The sequence below is a fragment of the Ambystoma mexicanum genome, chromosome 11 (assembly GCF_040938575.1).
Source record: "Ambystoma mexicanum isolate Mex_15411 chromosome 11, UKY_AmexF1_1, whole genome shotgun sequence".
NCBI lineage: Eukaryota > Metazoa > Chordata > Amphibia > Caudata > Ambystomatidae > Ambystoma > Ambystoma mexicanum.
In genome coordinates this window covers 1,177,753,786-1,177,777,398 of record NC_090934.1, presented here as the reverse complement: position 1 = coordinate 1,177,777,398, position 23,613 = coordinate 1,177,753,786, and the positions used below count along the sequence as shown (strand labels likewise).

General features: G+C 43.5%; 1 protein-coding gene across 3 annotated transcripts in view; it reads right to left on the bottom strand.

The window, feature by feature from the left end:
* Positions 1–23,613, bottom strand: part of VPS13C (vacuolar protein sorting 13 homolog C) — a 5,236,720-nt gene that overhangs the window by 147,748 nt on the left and 5,065,359 nt on the right. For all 3 annotated transcript variants that reach the window (XM_069624490.1, XM_069624491.1, XM_069624492.1), the window contains one exon: positions 3,760–3,883. In XM_069624490.1, coding sequence (XP_069480591.1) covers positions 3,760–3,883 — 124 coding nt within the window. The remainder of the gene's footprint in view (positions 1–3,759; positions 3,884–23,613) is intronic.

Sequence of the window (23,613 nt, the reverse complement as noted above, 5' to 3'; positions counted from 1 at the left end):
GTCAGTCTTATCCCGCCCACTCAGGAAATTCAAGGCAGCCAATGAACATATTTTTGGCCAAATTGCATGGTCACCTGTGTGGGATGATGGTGCTGGGTTACTGATGCGTTTCCTTAAAAAATGTGCAGAGAAATGGGACTGGGCGAATAACCATGATCACGTTGGGAAACGCAAATGATTGAGTACTTTTGCAAAGATGTTTTTTCTTTTAAAAAGCTGCAACATTATATTTACCCCTTTCCCTTGCCTCAGCTCAGACTGTCTTATGTGCTAATAATATATATTTTTTAAATGAATGCACGGGGGCCTGGAGTTGCTCGGGTTAGTCCCCCTGTTGAGAAGTGTCCATGTTGGTTATGTTGTGAACCTGATTTCTTGGAGACTGTGTGGCAGGTTTGGACCTATTGCCCTGCTTTTCTAAGTACCTATGCTTTGTACTATGGCTCAGATGTTGAAGATCTAGAGGACATCCAGAGTGAGTCATTTTGGCTGCGCTGCATCTCCGGCCATAGTCTTTCCATGGTGCTGGCTATTATAAGAGTATTGTCAGTGGTGGAAGCTAAGTTGACAGCAATAATGCTGGTTTAGCCTTTTTTTTTATTATACAGCTATATCATAGTTCTTGTTAGGTATGAAAATATTTGTATGGAATGTTATATGTGCTTTTTTTAATGTTAAAATGTTTATATTGGGTGACTCATTTATTGATAAATTGATGCCAATTCCTTATTAGATTTACACAAATGTGAGTGTTTTTAGGATATGTTGTGAATGTAAATTTCAGTGATTTATTTTTTCTTCTTTTTATTTTGCACAATTTTATTCTGAAGGATGGATTTTTGACCAAATGCGTGTAACGTGTATATAAACTATCACACTAAAAAAAAAATGTGTGCAACCGTGCTAGACGAAGGTTTTTTTGACAAACAAGCCAGCATCCAAATAACGTGACATGGTGGAAACTGCTTGGGACAATGCTGTCAGAGACTACATAGGTTCGAATTCAACATGACCTGTGTATGTACTTTCGAAATAAACTGTATCACATTTCTGTACATGTAATCTGAAATTAATTAATAAAAATGTTAATCATCTAATTATTCAAACCTCATTGTGATGAGTTTGTGTGTTAATGTTGGCACTTGTTACCGTTTTAGCAACCAGCAAACGCTTGTTTTGGTAAATAATGCACTTTTTAATGGTTTCAGAGAAGTTCAGTGATCTCCTGCCTTGCGGAACTTCACCAAACTGAAAAACGACCCCTTTACGAGCTTGTTAGAGTACCCTCAATTAATGTTCAATGATAGCCTTGGATTAAAATCATGCAATTTGCAACATCCTCAGTCTACCTCTGGTTAAATCTAGCGATTGTGAATAAGTATTATGTGTGAAGGCCTTGCCCTATGCTAAAACTAGTTATTTTTCCCGCCTATTCTTCAGTGAACCTGGCTCTGTGATTGCCATATCGGCTTGCCTCCCTCTGCTAGTACCCCAGCGTGTCAGTTTCAGGGCTAGACCCTTCACGAATTATGAGCATCGTGGGGGACTATTTCAGGAACAAGCTATTGCCTGCTAAGCTGTTTTGGACCATAGCAATCTGCACACAGGAAGCGGTTTGCTTCAATTGAGTAAGCATTCATACCGTAATGTTAATTGTAATGGATGATCACCCATCGCCACAAAACAATAGAAATGCAAATGGGTGCTTCTGGAATCACGAAAGTGAAAGGAAGGTAAATCTTGGTGTTAACTGAACATTTCAGCACGAAAAGACAATGTGGGATTTGTTGTTGACAGTTTTCCATCAATGGGTTCGGCAAACCTGGACGTCTGGTCTCCTTTCGTTTTGTAAATTGCATATTTTACTTAAACATTACAATGAAAAATATGCCACCAAATATACCTGCATTAGTGTATTTTCAAACTGGTTGCTGCACAATGCTGCAAAACATGTCACACAAATGTCTTTGAGATTTTCTAAGACAGTTGCTTTGACTTCCCAGGATGGAACAACTGATATGTTACATTGTTTTATAAAATTCTAACTAATTCCCTCTTCAGGCATAGTCAAATCGTACGTTGTTTACCTCATTGCACTAAAAGACAGTTTATTCCAGACTTTTAATAAAAGGGGAGAAGGCAGTAGATACTGATATTCATTGGTACGGCAGAATCGGTGCAGCACCACAATAATTCATCTCCCTGTTCCTATCATGGTAAAGAAGTGATCTACTAATTCTCCACCTGAAATATTTTTCAGAACGTCAAAATACAGATAACTTGCTGAGATCTCAAAGGGTGCAATTTCAGAGTAGGAGGAGAACTGAACATTCAAACCCCCCTGAAGTAGAGTTTACCTGGCTACACTGGTCCGGATTACAGGCTTAGGGGTCAATGCATTACCTACATTCGCACATGACTAAAACACAGCCCACACACAAGCACTGTATTGCTGTACGCAGCCAAAAGAAATGAGAGGGAACATTGCTCATAATCACAGCTCATTTTGAGTTTAAGTATACTGATGGAGAAATGATCGGTAGCGCTAACCTGGGTTTAAGGACGCCTGGGTTAGAGAGGAGGGTTATGTTATGTTAATCAAACTTGTAAAGTGCGAGGTCACCCGAAGTTATCATGGCGCTGGGGTGAGAGGATCCTAATGAAGCCACGGAGACCTAGAAGAGAAAAGTTTTAATGGCCTGCCTGAACGCTAAGTAGCTATGAATTTTCTTTATAGTCATCGGGAGGCCATTCCACAATATTGCGGCAGCCATAGAGAAGGCACGTCCTCCAACCCTGGTCTGTTTATAACCAGGCACCATTAGGAGGTCAACCGCGGCAGACCGGAGGGGCGGAAGAGGTACATATGGCGAGAATTTCTCCTGAAGATATTCCACTCCTTGGCCATGTAAGGCCCGATGCACAATGCATAGTGACTTAAACATCATGCATTGGTTTACTGGAAGCCATTGCAGGACTCGAAGTACTGAAGATATATGGGCTCCGTAAGGGGAGCCGGTGGCAACCAGAGCGGCCAGGTTTTGAAGCCGTTGAAGCCGACCGACGACTCAGATAAGACTGAGAGGGACGACCATAGGCCATGCAAGCATGTTAATAAAAACCTGTCTACTGCCTCTGACTCTGGAAGTCATTCTTAAGCCATCTGTGACAATTTGTAATGTTTTATGGATTTCTATCCGAAATAAACTCAAACAAATCATATCAAGTGAATGCTTTCAGTTTTAAGTGTTGTTTAACAAGATGCATTGCTGAAAGCACCATATGTGTAGATCTTCCACAGAACACCAGGTCCAATCTCACATTTGTGAGAGTGTGGCGCTCTGAGATTCTGCAGGTCTTACTGCTTGGTGATTTTCTATCACTACCTGGTGAGATGGTTCATCAAAGTCCGCTCCCACAGAAGATAACACTTCATTACATAGTCGATAGCTAAGACTTTGAGCCACAGTGATTTAACTTTATGCAAACACTGAGTGGTGTCTGTCTGAAGGAAAATATGGTTGTCTTGGATCAAGACCAGGCGTTTGAAAGGCCACAGTAAGCGCATGTGTCAAGCTCTCGGGTGTTGATGTAACACTCCTCTGCTTCATTGGACCAGAAACTGCTGATCGTAGGTTCTTAACAATGGGAATCACATTAAGAAAAGGCTCATATCAATGATAGATTATCTGAAAAATTACCATTTGAAAAGGTATTGTACTTGTAATTTGTAGTTGGAGGACAACACATGCTAATTACCTTTACGTAAATATTTAATATATTTCCGTCCACAGATGGAGGACGTGTGAAGTCTTCAAACAGGTAATCCCAGTCTACCATCCGGTGTCCAAGTATCTCCACATCCTTCACGCACATGACTCTCCTAGGGATTTAGAAAATGGGAAGTCACCAACAACAATGCAACCATTTGAAGACCGCGGCAGAACAACGCATTGCATGCAAGTAGGTTTCAACTGCTCTGTACATCCTAACAATCTCAATGGTTCAAGCAATTCGCAATTAAATTGGTATGGTGGGGGCGGCTGGAAAGAGGAATAAGAAGGAAGCATTATTGTAAATGTACGAGGACACTGTAAACATTTTAATTTAACATACACTGTGATTCTTTATCATTTTATTGTGCAGGGAGGCATCCTATCTCTAATTAAAAACAATTATATGGTTATCGGAATGCAGTCTAGTTGAGACATCATTACGCGCCTATAATAAGGAATTACATCACTGCTCAACTGCAATAACATATCAGATCAAAAAGAAAAAATGCAACTTAATAACATAAGCACTTCAGAAGAGGAGGGGAAGGGGGTCGGGGGGAGGGAAGATTATTCTGTGGGAAGAGGATCCATCACAAAAACATTATCAAAGATCAGCAACTACTTCTTGCCATGAATACTTACTTCACTTTTCGCATTTTTTGTATTATCATTTTGCCTATTATAACGTTTTTACATAACTTTCCATGCCAGTTTCCACGTAGGACTATGCAAGTAATAATAGGTGTCAGTAATAATAGTAGCCAAACTAATGGAATTTATCAATTGCAGAAGGATAAAGTCTGTTATTCCAGAATTTGACTTGCAAATATACACACGCGCCCCCTGTGTATAAGGACAAAATATTCAAAAAGTAATGATTTGTGAAAAGGTCAATGAGGGAAGAGTTAATAGTTTGAGGGATGTCAAGCAGAGTCTTAAATGAGTAATAGCGAGGTAGCAACTGTTCATCTGGTAAAAAGTGCTATACAGCTCAATGGGCATTTAATGAGCAAGATCATGATATATGTTAGAGAGATTATTGAACAAACATATATATATATTATTTCGATACAGATTTGTCATTTTTAGCTCCAAAGATGCCAAGTAAAGCACTAATCTCTACAGTAGATTATGTGAAATTTACATTAGAAGAAATATCCGAGGAGGTTGGAGGTTGTGATGAGGTCACACTGGAAAGGATAGGGGATGGTGATAGGGATACCCTGGGGGCTGGAGTCCACTACCCACTCTGTGCTGCTAGACCTGGAGGTTGTATACAGGGGATCTCTTAGGGGAGTGTCCTGCAACCTTTGGCTCTCTGACTGAGTGTTTTAGATTAAAACTCCTATCAGCCCCAGCCAGCAGAGTCAATTGTGAGGGATGATGGGAGTTGTAGCCTAAAACACTTGGAGAGCCATAGGTAACCACCCCCTGCCCTAGGGCCTCCATCGGATTCCTAGGATGGCAACCATTGTAAGCCTAGCCCACTAAGAAACCTACTGTGGTCCATAAACTATGATAAAACTATGATAGTTTGTGCACAAATTGCACATTTAGTGTGTTCTGTACTCCACGAATCAGCCTTTCCACTTGACAGGGAAGATCTTGGTTAGGAAAGCGACCACTGGGACAGACAAAAATCAGCAGCAACACTGGACTGCAACATGATGAAGTAGGTTTTCCATGCGGGAAGGGCCACCTCACTTTAGAGTGAGGTGGCCCTTCCCGCATGGAAAACCTACTTTCCATCGCATCGCAGACACCCCTTTCAGCTCCATGATAAGTGGAACCAGAATGCAGCCTTGAACGCAAGTAAATACACATGGGTTATCTGTAGTTCTGCCAACATGAAGCCCATTCCTAATGAGCATACAGCTGCCAATGATGTAGGTGTCAATCCTACACCCGGGTAGAATGTAAAAGGTAGGTCAATGAAAAGAGTCATGGCGGTATTAGGAGACGGTTACAGGGCACAGATAGAGATGAGCAGAGAGGAAGGCGAGGGAGAGGTTGGAGTGGAGAGGAAGGAGAGAGGAGAAGATGAAGATTTGAAACATCTAAGAGGACACTATGATAAGGAAGTGAACAATCTAAGAATATAACAATTGTGCACAGCGAGAGATCTGGTGGAATAGAAAAGTAGAGATGTAACATGGGAAGGAGAAGACCTAAGGTGTGTGGCTGTGTGCAGTTCTGAGAGCCTGGGAGCCGTCCAAGTCCTTTTTAGGGTCTTTCTACTGTGCCTATTATCTTGGGAGGAGTGTCACCTTCCAAGCCTGCACCGGCGCGGTACACGCGCATTGTGAGGCTGTGTGCAGGTTTGAGATCCTTGGAGCCATCAGTGTCCTTTTTGGAGTCTTTCTACTGTGCCTATTATTTTTGGAGGAGTGTCACCTTCAAAGCTTGCACCGGCGAGATACACGCACAGTGTGAGACTTTGTGCAGTTTTGAGAGCCTAAGAGCCATCAGTGTCTTTTTTGGAGTCTTTCTACTGTGCCTATTACCTTGACAGTTATGTCACCTTCAAAGCCTGCACCCGGCGCCGTACGCACGCGGTGTGCAGCTGTGTGCAGTTTGGCAGTTCTGCTGGCTATGGACTGCTTCTTTGGACATCCCCTCGCTGATTCCTGCTGAGCCGCTAAACATTCGATTCTTGACTTGTAAGTGCTTTATATTTCCTCTGGCCCATGGCCTTACTGCTTGCCAATTATACCCCTTGGGTGGGAATGCCATTAAGGGTGGATTATTGACTTTGTTCCCTTAATTGCAGTCTTTTTTTACCTCTCCCGCTACGACGCCAAATCGCTTTGCTGGCAGCCCCATAGCAGCACGCGAAGTGAAGCGCGCAGCTTTAAATCAACAGGGCACAATGGACAATCAGGCAGTGCCTGTCACCTTCTCTGATGAGATCCTTGAGCCCATATGTGTGGAAAATCAGGACAGCATTTTATCAGATATGCCAGCTAAAAACATTCAACGTGGCACTTGTGTATTCCGTCAGAGAACTGTTAAACTGGGGGGTCCTCCTAAGGGAACTGTGGCTGACTCGAAAATCACTGATTTTTATTCTACTGCCAAAGACAGGAATTTTGCTGAATCTGTTATATAAATTTCAATAAAGAACTTACTGAGAATTTCCAAGATCACTTGCTTGCTTAGGGTCTAAAACTATTGCAACCGTAGTTAAGGCACTTACTAATATTATCTCTTCAACATCAGACGCCACTAGTATGGTGAACCAGGCGAACACTGTTGCCACTTTTACACCAACTTCTATTTGTAGTCCATTTCTAACTGGCTTGCAGCAAAAAGTATGCTACTCTATGGGCGAGGCCATCGGAAATGAGTTCGACTCCCGTTGGTGTAGACCTTGTTCCTGCTATTGCCTTGCCAACAATACCACTGCTGTTTTCGATGCCACATTTAAACCATGCTTTGGAGGCAATCGGGATGTCCAATTTGTATGTAATACCCTAACTTTTTAGGGGGTGCCCTACTCTGGTTGGTCAGCATCCTGTTTCAATGTTTTGTTCCAACCGCTTATCATCATCGCCCCCTATCATTCTTCGGCCATGCTTGATTTGGCTAATGAAAGCAGCTCCTCTGTAGTTATGTTCAAGATTTTAGAGACATTATTAATGGAGCTATCAACAAAATGTGAGGTAACTGTGGGGACGTTGGATTTCCAAGGTAATCTACTCACAAAAACTATGGCCTCGGTTGATGTATTCCATAGCCAATTTAGTATGCAGATGTCATCTTTGGCAGAACTCTGCACCCTTATTTACCCTTCCTCGCCAATCACTCTATCTCCTGAACAGTTACCTCTGAACACATCACTGTTCTGCGTATTACAGGAAGGCAGACTGGAGGACCAGGTCGAGGCCTCTGTGGGTCAGCCATATGTGACTAGTAGGCAAAGCTCACAAGCCAGGCTTTGATGTATGAGCCTCTGGCAACTAAAAAAGAATGAGGAAGGTGACAGAGGTCGCTACGGATATAGTGGGAGAGGTACCTGCGGCACTATATCCCATTTTTCAACCATGTCACTCCAGTAGCCCTACCCGAAATGTAACGCGAGGGACCTTACTGTCCTCTAATTGTGCGGTCTATGCCAGGGGGACTGAGGGAATTCTGATCTCGGGTCCTGAACTATTTGTTCACGATGATATTCCCTCCATGGGACTATTGTCAAGAAGTACGACTACTAGCTTGAAAAAGAAGCCCCTGACTTAGAAGCCTTCAATAGTATTGCCTAATTCGAACAGTAAAAGGGATAATTTTTCTCAAAACCATCTGACATTTATTTGAAGGCGATGGTTTGATGGAGCACATGGATCAATATTCTGTTGTGTTATTGCAGGAGACTTGGCTCAAACACCCGATGGTTGTGGATGTTTGGCATTTCCTCCAGGAATTGGCTACCTAGGGTCCCCGTGGGCGGCCCAAAGGAGGATTGTTGTTGAGTGTTAAGAAACCCTTATGTTTGGTGGAATTTACCTCAAACTCTCCCAATATAATAGTGGGTTAAATGATCTTACCTCCTCATCATAGTAGAGGAGGTAGTAAAGAGATTATCATTGCCAATGTATATGATCCACCTTATAGGCTCCCACATGGTCTAGTATAATTGAGGCTTTGATTGATAATCAAATAGGATGGCCCCTGTGTATCCTGTGTGGAGATTTTATCTCCAAGATTCCAAGGGAATAAAATCCCTCAGATCGGGATTCCACCTCTTTCTCTGCTAGGGATGATGGAGATTTGCTCTCATGTTCTTGTAAGAGGGGTCTCGAGAGGGCAAGTATGCTCTAATCTTCTGGGTTCTCCAGGATCAATGGCGCATTCCCATCGGACTCCCCTCCCCAATACACCCGTATTGGACAGAAGTCCTGTAATATCTTGGACCATGCCTTCATGGCTAATGCCCGCTTTCTGGTTATTGACATGGGCATTATCCACAGACTAGAAAGTGACCATGTGCGTCTTGTTTTGAGTTTGAATGGCCTAGTGTCACCCTGACCCTAATTTCCACGGAGAGCTGAAAGTCAGCCACGCTATGAACCGTATATCTTGGAACGATCAAAGGTTGGCAGAGTTTACAGATAGCATGCTGGTAGCACTGGTTTCCAACATCAATTGCTGCCAGGAAAGGGTGTCCGAAATTACCCGTTTCATCAGTTGATGTCATCAAGGACTTTGGGGACTCCATTGCAGCAATTATTTCCAGGAGCTTTGCGAAGAAAAAAACTAGTGCTAGACTGATTACCTGTGTAGGATTACCCACAAACATTTGTTTGATGGGTTAATTATTACCAGGAGGAGGGAATTGCGAACTACCCTCCGTGAGTTATCTGGATTGGCTCTGGCCCCAGCCGAATTTGTTTTGCGAGTTAGCTCAGTTAAAAGTAACTACCGCAAAGGGCTGAGACATCCTAGATATCACTTAAGAGTGCCCTAGTTGGCGATCCTTGGTAGGTTTTGCATTAGTTAATGATACCCGAAAATTTTGGAGAGCCATTTAGGGTAATTCTCTGGCGATTCGTGGCATCACTGGTGTCCCGGAATTTGTATGGATTGAATACATTTCCAAAACTCTGGGGAATGGGGATGTAACACCACCTATACTGAATATTTATTGGGCTAAATGGATCTACTCTAATAGTCCTTCTGATATCCTGAAGTTGATTAGGGGAAGTAAATCATTGAGCCTAACAAGTACTGATGGCATTTATAGAACCCTGATTAAATCAGATGCTACTCACTGGGCCATTATTCTTGACTGGCTCTTCCACTGGATTGGCGAATCCCAAGTTGTCCCTCTATCATGGTGTGACAGTATCGTAGTGGCCATCTGTAAAAAGGGCAACCTTGCTGACCCTGATAACCATTGTCTAGTAGTGATGCTAGATGGCTCATCAAAGATATTTTCTCGTTTACTGTTAAACGAACTATGGAGTTGGGCAGAAGGCTCTAAACATATACTGCTAAATCAGACAGGCTTCCAGAAGGGACTTAGTACGACCACCAACTGCCTTGCCCTGTCGACAGTTATCTAGCAAGCCTGGAACGTTCGTCTGAGGTCAGTTTTTGAAGCATTTATTGACTACAGTGCAGTCTTTGACTCTGTCAGGTACACAAAATGGGGACTGACCCAAACGTGGTACAGCTAATGATGGGGTCACCAATATTCACATAACAAGGGTTTCAAAAGCCGTAAAGACTAAATTTGAAAATTTATGAAATGATTTTAAATGGTATCCAGCAGGATATCCTACTTATTCCAACTTAGAACAACCCAAGGTCACCATAAGAAGCATAGAGCAACATCATTTTACACAAAGAAAAACGTATTTTCTTTCTGACTTATTTATTTCACAAAAAAGAGAGAGTGTGTTTAACAAATACATAAAATTCATTGCTTTCAACAAAGACATACAATTATAATTTGAGCAAAATCTAAGTGCAATTACGGTTTAAGCAAAATCTAAGTGCATTTTATGAAAGTCCGCCAATTGGTCTAGGCAAAATATAAATGCACTTGTAAGCAATATACAGGTCTGCCAACGTCCACTTTTCACTTGGTATATGAAGAGAAAAGAAAGAAAAAAAAAAGAAAAAGGTCTCAAAGAGAATAAATCAATAAGCAATTGGGAACAGAATTTAAGTTCCATTCGACATTGAGACCGTTAGGACGTTTCGGCGGGCCACCTGTGAGGCCACTGGTGTTGGAAAACCGCCTTCCTCGGGGCAAAGTAAGTAGTGAAATTCCCCTAAATGAATGAGGGGGAAAACTTCAAAGGCAGGAGGTCAAGACGTCAAACAAGACCCTGGTGCAGAGCATGAGCAGGAGTGACTGAAGCAGGACACTGAGTCTCTAAAAGATGTTATGTGCTCTTCTGCAATTATCGCGTACGGATCTTAAATTAATAGAACCCGATGATCATGAACATTCTTCAGAGTGGAGGAAATGATACCCTGTGATGAAGCAACGTTGGTATCAAAATGGATGTTGCGGTAACGAATACCTAATGTAGACTCTCCGGTGCGGCTCGGAGTGTTGTCTATTGTCCGGTTCATATCTCTCGCGCTTGCTGTTTAGGTTCTGCTCTCGTGCAGGAGGGGAGAGGAGGCGCGTGTGTGTTTGTCTTCGACTTTCTTTGACTCTGTCAACAGGGGCAGGCTCTGGAATAAGCTTTCTGAATGGAATATTCCAGCTGGCTTTCTCTCAATGATTATCGCTCTTCACGACAGCACTAGAGTTAAGATTCGGTTTGACCAAACAGGCAGGAGGTAAACCAGGATTTCCACTCATCAGGGATTGAAGCAGGGGTGTATTCTTGCGCCCCTACTTTCCAACATGTACTTAGCAGATATGGGAGTGGAAATGAGTAATCCAACATCGATTGTCCCGAAACTGGGAAATTCCAGTGGATGGGGTATGCAGATGATAGCGTGCTGTTGGACCTCACCCCGGCTGGATTACAGGCATCCCTAAACCAGCTACAATGATTCTCTGACTCTAAATGCCTGGCTATTAATATAAATAAAAGTAACATTATGGTCTTCACCACCCCCACCTCGGTAAAACAACATGTTTTAAAGGCATGGTCCAGTAAAAATTTTTATTGTCCCTACGGGTCGGCCATGTTTTTTTAAGCCTAAGTGGCTCGATTTTAGAAAACTTTCCTATGAACCATACCCGAGTTTTCGTCCATTAAACGCACGTGAAAACAGGCACCAGGGAGCCGCCATTTTGTGATAATCCTATCACTTGCCGCATCGCCCTGGCTGACCTGCTTCTGCGTCACTAAATCAATTCCCCCGCCCCTGAGCCTGACATTATCCAAACATTCATATTCCTCGCCTCTCTCCGTGACGTTACTGTGCTGCGTAGGCACAACGCGCCCAGTCGTCTTCTACGCGACTTCCTACAGAACCCGGAAACCAACACAGACCATCTCACAACACGCGCCACAATTCGGAATATGAAACTGTACTTTAAAATCAAACAGCAACACGGTACATTTGGTTAAGTACATTTATTTGACATTAAATGTTTAGAGAATATTCAGCAATTGCCATATGAACTCCGAAAGCCATTTATTTTCTTTTATCTGTATCCGCAATGGTACACAGGGTGTTGCTTTTCGTTAAAAGAAGCACTTTGGAAGCACGGTGAACCGCAAGGCTGTTCCATCAACCAGGCACTAGTCCATCGTAAAGGTTGATATGTTGCGTCTAGCCACTAGTACAGCGTAAGGGCATGTGGGCCCTTGGCGATCGTCCCATAAAATTGTCAGTGTGCTCCAGTTGTTCACACAAAGCTGCAGGTGTCTCACGAAGAAACCGTCTGCCGGTGTCTAACCGATGACAGTAGCAGAAGGGGAGCAAATACCTGTTATGAAAACAAAAAAAATATAATTAGTCTCGCCAGCCGATCTTCATTTATATTACTCATTTCATTTATTACAGCCGATCAGAAACTATTTGCTTGCAAGGATAGTTCAATGGAGTATGTTCGGCTCTAAAACCAATGCGAACAGTAACGAAATAAATCGAGGCCAACACACAATGATGAACGACAGTTAGTCTACATGCGTGTGGAATGATATGATATGGCATTTGTAATGCGCCTATACACAAGTGTTTCAAGGCGCGACGAGGCAGGTGGGGAACAAGGGCAGACAGACAACGATCCTACTAGGCCAGGTGTCTTTCTGATCGCGCATGGGGAAGGGGGAGGAGGGTAAATGTGCTGTACATGGTTAGTCGAATACAAGATAAATAATAGGGCCAGCTGGTGGCAAGTGCAAGTTAAATGCTGGGAGAAGGGGCTGAAGGATACAGAGACAGTCCCGTAGTGCAGGTAGGCAGTGCAGGGAAAAGTGGCTGGGCCAAGGACCGAGATTGGTGAGACCAGTGGACCTGCATGCCCATGTGCCCACTACGAACACGTTTTCCTTGCTTTTCCTAGCTCTTCATTCATTCATGCATCCATTCATTAAATCTTCATTCCGGTATAAAAGCGTCTAAAGATTTACTCACATTATATTTGAAATTTCCATTGTGTCTCTTCGTAATGCAGTCTGTAAAACGGATCGTGCTCTTGACAACGATTTTTCGTATACTGAACTAAAATGAAACTCGGTCTAGTTTCTGAATTTTCTGCCTTATCGTCTCTTACGTTATTGCGCACCCCCTTCAAATGTTGTTCTTTCGGCATGGTCCCTGTCTCAAGGTCAAAAAACAATAGACCCTTATACTTCCAGTGCGACTTGTGGGCCTCTTCTGGGCGCGAGCTGAAAATCAAAGCCGCTGACCTTCGCATTCTTTATTTGCAACATCACGTAGTAAAGGCATCTGTGAGAACTTGAAGTTTAGAATCCCTCTATGTAGTGCGCCTCAATGTGCAAATGCGAACTGGCTTCTCTCCCAAATGCCACGGCCCGCTTGGCACGTTCTAAGGACCCCAATTTTGTCCCCGTTGTCTGCGAGCTTTGCAGCCCAAATGGAGACATTTAATTTTTGGCGGAAGGTCAGGGAAAGTATAAAGTACCACAGGAGTTGAGTTAAAAGTGAGATTTATTGTTTGTTTGTTTGTTTTATTATTTGCAATACGCAAGCCTCCCCTCCGTTAACAGTGCGCAACAGTGTGCAGCATTTACATTTACATGAAATGAGAAAAATATATACATACACATATATGAGGTGAATAGAGAGAATTCAAAGATGACACCCAGCTTGTTCGCCACCCATGATGGTGAAGGTAGGGGTTAGGGTTACAGGTACACTGTACAATAACATTTATTTACAAAAAGACAATCGTATTGCAATTATTTAAACCGGGATTTGTACTTCACAACCAGCTGTGCTTCGGGTGGGCATGGCACAGTTGCAACGTTCGGTGGCAATGGATCACTGCTCTGCACAGAAACGTCCAAAATTCCATATCTGTGCTTCTCTAACACAGCAACAATAAGGCCTTTCACAAAGTCGAACTGCATTTCATCATAGACTGGTTTGATCACCCATTGCTTACTTCGTTTTGAAAACACCTTAGTGTAGCGAGGCATCCTTACTTTACCCCTAGTCCTAGATTGTTCACGTCCGACATTGCTGTTATGGGCCAAGACCGCTAGTACAGTGCGATGTTTCATGCCCCGAAAGCTAAAATGCAAGCGCTTTGGCCTGTACTTTAGGCACATATTGTGGAACACCTCCAAATCTCCTGTGTGACAGAATGCGGTCAGTCCTCTCAAATCTCTTGATAGAGTTTTGTCGAAAACAATCTTCTCAATGGCTTTGTGTGTCGGTGAAGATGGAATCAACCACTTCTTCTTCCGTGCCTCCTCTGGGGACAAAGGGCCATGTTCACATTGGTGGAAATGTTGATTTTCTGTCCAGTGGTGAACGTTGGTACAGTGGTGCATCAGTGACCGCCATTTTTCAAGTAGTATTTCCACTGACCCTTCACAAGTTTTTGAGCTCCGCCAAAGATGGTTGGTGATAGAATGGGACCACTGCAAAATACTTTCAAAACCTTTTTTTTCCTGCAGCCAAGATTTTCTTACTGATTGATTTAGCAAGATGCCATACGTCAAATTGATGATTAATATTTGGGAACTGCTCTCTCATTGTCTTGGCAATTGAAACGTGTCTGTCGGTGGCTATGAGGTCGATGTGCATTCCCCTTGATTGTAGATATTCCACTGATTTTATAAATCCTAGTTTCTCCATGGCCACTGAGGATGTACATTGTGTTATCTGCACGACCACCGAACTCACAATTTTCTTACTATCCATGTCCTGAAAGTGGTAGTTGCAGTACTTGACAGACAATCCAGGGCTGTCGCACTGTCCATCGCCAGCTAGCCTGAAACGTTTCCCTTCGAATGTACTTACTAGAGACAATTGTTCAATTTTCCAAGCATCACTAATGGCCGGAAACAGATAATCACGTTGGTATATGTAGTACAGCGATTTAGACATTAAATGGAGTCCCACAAACTGAAAGAAAGCCTCTAACATTCTAAAACTGGAGCCACTAAAAAGTGATGCAGCTGCACACAGTAGATTGCCTGCTGGCATTTTCCCCAGCATCGTTTGTGCAGACCATGAGAACCTTTGATTTATTCTACAGGCGGCATTTATTTTGATATTACTGCCTTTTATTTGACGAGTCACATTAATCAATGGCTTCCCACATACTTTCCCTCTAACGGAATGCACACATTTCAGCATACTTATAATTTCCATCAAACAACTGTCGAATACAATGTATTTGCTCTCTTTCATTAGACTGTCATCCTGCGTCAACGTTGTTTCGGCCTGTGATGTTGCAGAGATTTCAACACATTGGAAAGTAATATCGCTGATATCAAGTTCTGATGCGTCTATGGATGCTGCGGCTCGTTCATTCTCTGTCATTTCAACATCTATTACTTCAACATTGATGGGAGAACACAACAATGTCGACAGGTTTTTGGGTGGCAAATTTTTGGCGGGTGTAGATTGTGTGAATTGATCTGCAACTACTTCAGAGCTATCTTCAATACATTCAATAACATCTTCTTGTGGTGGTGCGGTCGCACTGTAGCAATGGTCCAATGCAACTTTGCTGTTTTCTCCAAACACAGTTAATTTATGTTCTGGCGATTGGACATGAGCATCTCGAGCCTGAACACGCCTCGCCTCAATTAATAGTTCCTCCATAGTGTACATGGTCTGGCAAGCAACATCTCTCATTCGCTTCGCTGTCTGTGTTTGTATAGTTCTGACACCCACGGGTAACTGGAGGAGAGATTGGAAAAGGGATGTTCAGTTTAAACACAAGATAAAGTGTAGTCCAATTGACTGGAAAAAAACATAAAATAGTCCCCAGCACAAACATTTTTTTAAAGTTATGAACTGTTTGTAACTAACCTTTTTTTGGTTTTTTTTCTTTGCAACTTTTTTGACTCGACCTTCAACATCTGCACGCTGTAGCTCCAATTCGTTTCCGCATGTCCTCCCTTCCTCTTGCGCTGCAACGACTATATTTTCTGTATCTGCATAGACAGCACGGAATGAGGCTCCATCGTCTCCCTGAAACATAGTACTTTCATTACTATGTATCAAAATATTGTTAGCATAAAACACACGTGAGGACTAACACACAGGTACATCTCAATAGCCAAACACGATTTAAACATTGTGTGCAACAATCAAACGACAAGTATTCGACCAGTGATGATCTATTTCGATGGAGCTGTCAGTATCCATACCTCTGGCTCTGCATGGACTGCCATGAATGGTTGTATTGCAGAGGAGGCATCCGCATCTCCCTGAAACACAGTACTTGCATTAGTATGGTTTTCAATATTGGAAACATAACACACACTTGGGGTCGAACGCACAGGTACATATAAAGAGATAACCACAAATGATGCATTGTCTAAAAGAATCAAGGAAAATCTAAATATGATCACATTTCATCGACTTATTTCTCCGATTTATTTACATCTGCATCATCTAAATGGGATGTTGTGATTGTAGTGGAAGCTCCGTCGTCTCCCTGAAACACAGCACTTGCGTTAATAGGGAAGAAAGTATAGCAAATGGAATCACATTATATGATCACGCATGATGGAGCTGTCAGTATCCATACCTCGTGCTGCTGAAGAATATCTATGGATGTTACAAATGTAGTGCGCACTTCCGAAAGCTGTTGCGCAGATTCGTATACGCATGGTCCCGCTTCCACTTCCCCTGGAATTACTTGAATGTCAGGCTCTGCATCAAGTGCAGGGGTTGACGCTCCATCAACTGCCTGAAACATAGTACTTGCATTAGTGAGGATTACAATAGTGAAAACATAACACACACCTGGGGTCGACAGCACAGATACATATCAACGGCTAACCACAAATGTAACATTGTGTAGATCAAACGACAAGAATTCCAGCTCTGATGATGACGCTCGATGGAGCTGTCAGTATCCATACCTCCTGCTGGTGAAGAACATCTAGAAATGTTGTAGATGTGGCGGACGATTCAGCATCTCCCTGAAAGACAGTACTTGCATTAGTATGGATAACACTAATTATAACTGGAAACAAACACCAGTGGACGATAACTAAGGTGTATATCAATTGGAAAGCACTAACCAAACATTCGGTAAAATAATTACACGATAGAATAAAACTATTACTTGACATGCATAAAACAAGTCTGTAGCGGATTAGCCTAGTAAGATTACCTGATACGCGCTAGAAGTGGTTGATAACTGCGACCACGTCAAGGATGTAGAATGATCTTGCTTCAGATCCAAGGGATAGTCAAGAAGTTGTTAAGGTAAATTAATGATTGATAATGAAATGCCAATATTAAAAATAGCCATGTAAGGCGACAGAATACTTGAAAAATGCTCAATACAGCACAGTACCCTGTTCCCATATATATACATTGCGTTTGTGGGTTATGAAATCGAAAAAGAATATATTGATAAAATGTCATTATTCAAAAAACTATACACTCATATCAATATCGAAATTATTACAAGGGATAGAACACCTACAATATCAATTAATCCATTCGGCTACCTACACACTACCGCAAGGCCTAAAGCTAAATCCGGACACTTGACTCACCGGTGGCGGAATGTGGACGAATAGAGTGGGAATAGCGTTTTCGAGCAATTTCCGTGTCGTTCGCCGTTTATTCTTCTTTGTTACCCAAGATGTTGTGTACACGTCCAAGGAAAAGTGCCGGCTGCAGATGCGGTATCGATCACCCCTCTTGTCCTGTAAGACTTGTTGGACTCTACTTTCCAGCTCATTCAGTGGATATCCGCAATGTCTGACCCATTCTCTTATTCGATCAACAGTTTTCGGGAATACATGCATTGTAGTGCCTTCAGATTTCGCATGGGTCTTCGAAGGGCAACCGTTAATCGAACAGGCAGGCATTGTTGATAAATCTGAAAAGTAAATATCAACATTATTATACAATCTTCAAGAATAAAGATTTGATACAAAAGTAAATGAATCATACAATGATCAATGCAAGGTTTGTTTTGGTCGCAGGAACTATACCAGTTCATTATGTGCGGCTTAGTATTTGCATAAGTTGCAGAAATGTATAAATGATGTGACTAAAATCTGAACATGTGACTCGTCCCTTGGATGTTCTGTCTTGCACGAGAAGGAAACATTCTTACATTATAGACTGGACCCCCGAAGGATGCAATTCGATGACAATAGACACAGATGAAAATAAATAGATCTATTGATAGCATAGCAATGGAAACTCAAGTCAATAGCAATGAGACCAATGAACATAGCACTATTGTGTACTCTACTCGCAAATAGATAGAAATTTAAATATCTGCGAAATATGACTAGGATACAGGGCCTTATCTTGACCAACAAACAGTTGGATTCAGCAAGCAGAGCAGTATGTTGAAGAAGAATAGGTGGGTGGCCACAGGTAGCACACTGATGGGTTTGCTCTAAGCGGTCGCAGAAGTTCACGGATAGCACGACGACTAGCAGATTAGCGTAGATCTCAGTGGTTGCCAGGTGGCACGTTCAGGAGTTGACTTGCAAAGCACAAAGATGTTCTCATGAGACATATCAAGTGGTTTATAAAGTATTAGAAACAGGGGTGTGTTTGTGAATGAATGACGCATGTATGTTGTGGTATTAGGGGGGCGGCCTGCTTCAAGGGGAGGCCTGGCTGGAGACACATGGTCTGAGGAGGCCATGTGACCGAAGGCCCCTGGCCGTGGGATACCTTTTGAAGTGTACATGCAGTTTGGCACCTTGGCCTTTCGCGCCCCTGACAGCGCGCATCCACTGGCGCAAACTGCCTTTGATAGAGGGGGTGGGATGGATGGGCCTGGGGCGTGCAGATAAGGCACAGGAAGACTGCTGAATGGAGACACACTTATGTGGATTGCAGGGGGACGGCCTGCTTCAAAGGGAGGCCTGGCTGGAGACACGGGGTCTGAGGAGGCCATGTGAGCAATGGCCCCTTGGCGTGGGATACCTTTTGAAGTGTACATGCTGTTTGGCACCTTGGCCGTTCGCGCCCGTGACAGCCCCCCATGCCAGCGCTCATCCCCGGGGGCGAACCGCGTTTGATAGTATATCGTTGCTTATCAATAACAAATGCCACATACCAGAGATTCTTGTGAGCACAGACCCACACTTCAACCGGTGTATCATAGTGGTCAAGACCCTAAGGCCTGTATAATCCAATGGTAATTGCTAGTATAGATATATGTGTGACTTTTATAGAGACATAACCTACTGAAAGACTTTGAACAAGTGTTATTTAGTGCATGCATTATCGAGAATATGTTATGTTAGCTTAGATAGATAGTGACCACCCTGCTTCACAGCGACCAGACCTTCACCCATTCGTAGCACAGATGTCTGACGTCCATCCTTGAATGGAGACACACTTGATTCATTTAAAAAATCGAAACAACCGTTGTTAAAATATATGTGGTGTTTTATTTTGTATCTTATTCTCATGACACAAAAATACAAGACTTTAAAGATTATACAGGTCAGGTTGCAGCACAGCGAGAGAAAATCCCCTGTACTGACCGCTGTCACTCGGGAACGTTTCTCTTATGGCACGAACGGCACAGGCGGCTATCACTCTTCGAACGCGGTGTCCAAGCCTCCCGTGGAGCCACCATGTAAAGGAACGATAGTCCACCAGCCTGTACCACCTGTGAAAAGGAATGAAATGAACTGTTTTTAAATGACCAAGATAAGTTTAATAAACGTTTGTTGTCAATGACAATTCTTGTAACTAATGGCATTCTGCACGGACAAATGCTATCTAGACAATGCAAACTATTGAACGACTTTCATGTGTTACTATGATATGAATATATAATTTTGGATTTAGTAGAAAACCATGACATAGGAGTGGCATGACAAGCAGAGTATACTTACTCGTTACTCGGATTACGAGGACGAACAGTTGTGCGAAGTTCGTGCATAAGCACCATCATTATTCTCAACACGGCCCGTGTGAGGCAGGCTGCCCTGAAGTCTGGCAGCTCAGTGATGCATTGAGGTCGTGGCTCGCCTTCCGAAATGTAGGCCAGGCATCCCGAGTTTTCTCGGCAGCAGCAGTTCTCCTCCTCAGTTGGCATTAGCTTGCACCGATTGCATGTGCACCAGGTGGAGACGCCGTCCATGCAACTAGGCCCAGGCTCTTCATCTGTTGATTCGTCCTGCCAACTGCCGTCCGAATCCCCATCGTTTTCGCGTGCTTCCCTTTCCAGTAGTTCCTCCTCGGTATACTCGGGCTCGTACATGTAGGGCATTATTGTAGCCATTGTGTGGTAAACGAAGTAAAATAATTTACCGAGATGGTACAGGTGTTCACACGGGCTACAAGCGGCGAAGGTAGCTGACCAGAGCACAGAAAAGAGTCACAAAATACTTTAAGTAACACAGAGAGAGGAATGGAATTGAAAATCTGCTGCTGTGTGTTGTGAAACGGTCTGTTTATCCGTATTGAGGAAAGAGGCGTCCTGCCATTTCCATGGCGACACGTCATTAGCTGAAGCGCAGCGAATGTTGACACAAGACGTGCTTTGGCGTTGGGAAATGGGCGGTACGAGTCTGCTGATGACAGGCTCAGGGGCGGGGGAATTGATTTAGTGCCGCAGAAGCAGGTCAGCCAGGGCGATGCGGCAAGTGATAGGATTATCACAAAATCGCGGCTCCCTGGTGCCTGTTTTCGCGTGCGTTTAATGGACGAAAACTCAGGTAAGGTCCATAGGAAAGTTTTCTAAAATCGAGCCACTTAGGCTTAAAAAAAACATGGCCGACCGGTAGGGACAATAAAAATGTTTACTGGACCATGCCTTTAAATGGAGTTTGGATGGGAATGCCTTAGAACTGGTCAGTGATTATAAATATCTTGGTATTTTATTTGATTGTAAGATACTTGGTTCTTGACACTTAGAATACCTCAAGCTGAAATGTTCTCAAGTTATAGGAAGCCTAAATAAATTGGTCCGCAAAGGCAGGGGCTATTCTGTGGGGATATTGGTACAATTATATTCATCAAAGCTCTTCCTGATTATTATATATGGTGCAGAAAGTTGGGCTTTTGGTAATATCACTGAACTAGCTAAACTGAAGTCTGCACTTCTGAAGAAATTGTTCCGATTCCCGATCGGCACTCCAGTGGAAATGATTAATCTTGAGTTTGGCATTGCCCCATGTGAGGCAAGATTCCACCTTTCTTGCCTCAACACCTATTGGAAACTGGCCAATGCTCCCAATGGCAGCTTAAACCAGCTTATTTTTTAAGCTGCTCGGACCAAGGTCCCTTTTAGGCAAGATAGCACCTTGTCTAATACAATTTCTGCTCCTGATCGCTGGTATGCTGTGGCTCCGGACAGTCCCTTGAATTTTCAATTTCATTGTCATAAAGCCATTATGAGAACCATTCTTTTTGGATTTTTATTACAGTCTGCAAACCATGGAACTCTCTATTAAGAGCAATAGCACCTTATTCCTTGATTATATTCTGATTCCTTGGTCTGGGATTATCGGAGGCTAAAAATGAATGCAGTTAAGATGCTCAAAATGACTGGAGCCTGGATTAATATGACACAGACTCACCACTTTTGCCGCTTGTGTAGAAATCTCCAACTCGAATATGTTTAACACCTACTAATGAGTTGTGAAGCACTAGCGGCATTGAGGTTGATCACTTTTAAGGCCGCTGGAATTGAAACTGCGATCCGGGAATAGGTGCTGTGGTCCCTGCTCATGAATAATAATAATGAACCTTGCATTGTTTTTTTCACGATTATTTGGAGAAAGATGTTACAGGTTCTGGAGGATCTTAAAATGTTCTGAGAGGGCAAAGTGGCAATGAGGGACTGGCTGTTGAATGGTGGGAAATTGAGGTATTAATGGGGAGTTTGTTTTCTTTTTCTTTGTGGGTCATTTTGAAAAGTTGTCATTCTTTTGTACAGCTGTGTAACACGTTAATAAAAAAATTAAAAAAGAAGGCAGCCTAAGGATGTAGAGGAGAAGAACAAAACAGGTGTGGAGGAGAAGAATAGTAGACAATGTTATGAACTGGGCTTGGAAGATGCTTTTATGATGCTGGAAGGGAGTGAGAAAGAGGCCAAAGCTATGCCATACTGAAGAACCTAGATGGGGAAGCCCTTATCCAGTCTAAGGTAAGAGGCTGAAAAGGTAAAATTAAGCAGAAGGAGAAATCTTGAAATACAGTGGGGTCAAAGCATGTATGGAGTGCATGACACCTGACCTCATGTCTGGTAAATGGGTTGGAGGTACCTGGTAGAAGAGTCAGAGAGGACCAACGAGAGACCCAAATGACCCTGACCACAGCCAAGAACGACACTGAAGTGGAGAAGCAGTGATTGGGGCACTATAAAATGTCAGAGACTAAGTGTGACTGTTTGGTTGACTTAAGGTAAAGCAGGAAGGCCCGAGAGGAAGAACGGGAACCCAGGATTTGCATAACTATATATAACTATATATATAACTATACTAACTGTATTCAACAGATTGCTGAATAATAATGCTCATAACTTTTAATACAAATCTACCAACCCACAATCACCTGTGATCCGAACAGGCTGACATACACTTTGTGTTTCTAATGTTGACGACTCACGTCAAGTAGCCTTGACAAAGCCCGCAGCAGGGCGAAACATCAGCACGTGCAAGCAAGTGCCACCATCTGTTTAATGTTGGTCCAAAGAGAAAGGCTTAAACAGTAACACACGTTACTTAAAGATTGTATTATAATGCTGATACAGAAGGGGGTGCTGTTGCGCAGGCACATGATGGCTGCCTGATCGAAGAGCTCCGATCCAGGCCAAGTCCTGTATTGAAATACATCCATCTCAGAGTCACCCGGCGATAAGAAACATTACGATTTTTATCTATAAGGGGTCGGAGAACATCTTGTGAAATTCTAACAATAGTCCGATCAGAGATGGCTGCGAAATCCTCCGGTACAGAGGGAGCGGGAACTCCACGGAGGGACTGCCAACCTCGAGAGCCATGTGGTAGAACATTGGAGCTGGAGGGGTAACTGCGCTCCGAGGGCTGCACAGGGGGAGGAGCCTAACAAGACGACCTGCACACCGCATAGCACAACGTGCAGTTCTACACTCCACCGAGAGACGCTGCAGCCACTGCTTACTTTGTCTGGAACCCAGCGCAGAGCATAAATCGGCTGATTCTCCTGCAACAATGACTGACACTTTATCCTGGTACTCCTCCCCACGGCTGCACATGGCTTGAATGGTCCTGCTGACCCATAGACATGAGGCTGTGAGCTTGGCGGCGGTCAGCCTACTGGGCCCTGTTGCTGTGCATGGGCGCTCTGGCTGCTATACGACTGGTTGGGAGGTGGTGCCCAGTGCCGGTACGGCACGAAGGGCACTAAGGATACCAGCAGCGATGTGGGCCGGCTGTAGTCGGAGGCCGCTGTCTTCCCCGCCCCTCCCCGGAGCCGGCTATCAACATGGCACCAGTTCGACAGCTGCAAGTTGAACCCCTTGATGAGCTTCTTCTGAACATCGGCAGAAAGCGCAGCAGGTAAGGCATCATCCCCTTCCCCTTCCTACGTAGTGGGCCATTACTGACTCTGCCACAGAACACCACGGCTATACATCAGGCCAACAAGGGGAACAATGTTTAACACCCCCATATGTGTACGGCAATGCACGCACAGTAGTAGTAGACCATTCTGTTACAACAATTACTCTTGGCACACCTGGACTGACGAGGTTGCGTCTTTGCCCTGTGTGGGTGGAGGCCCTAGACCCACA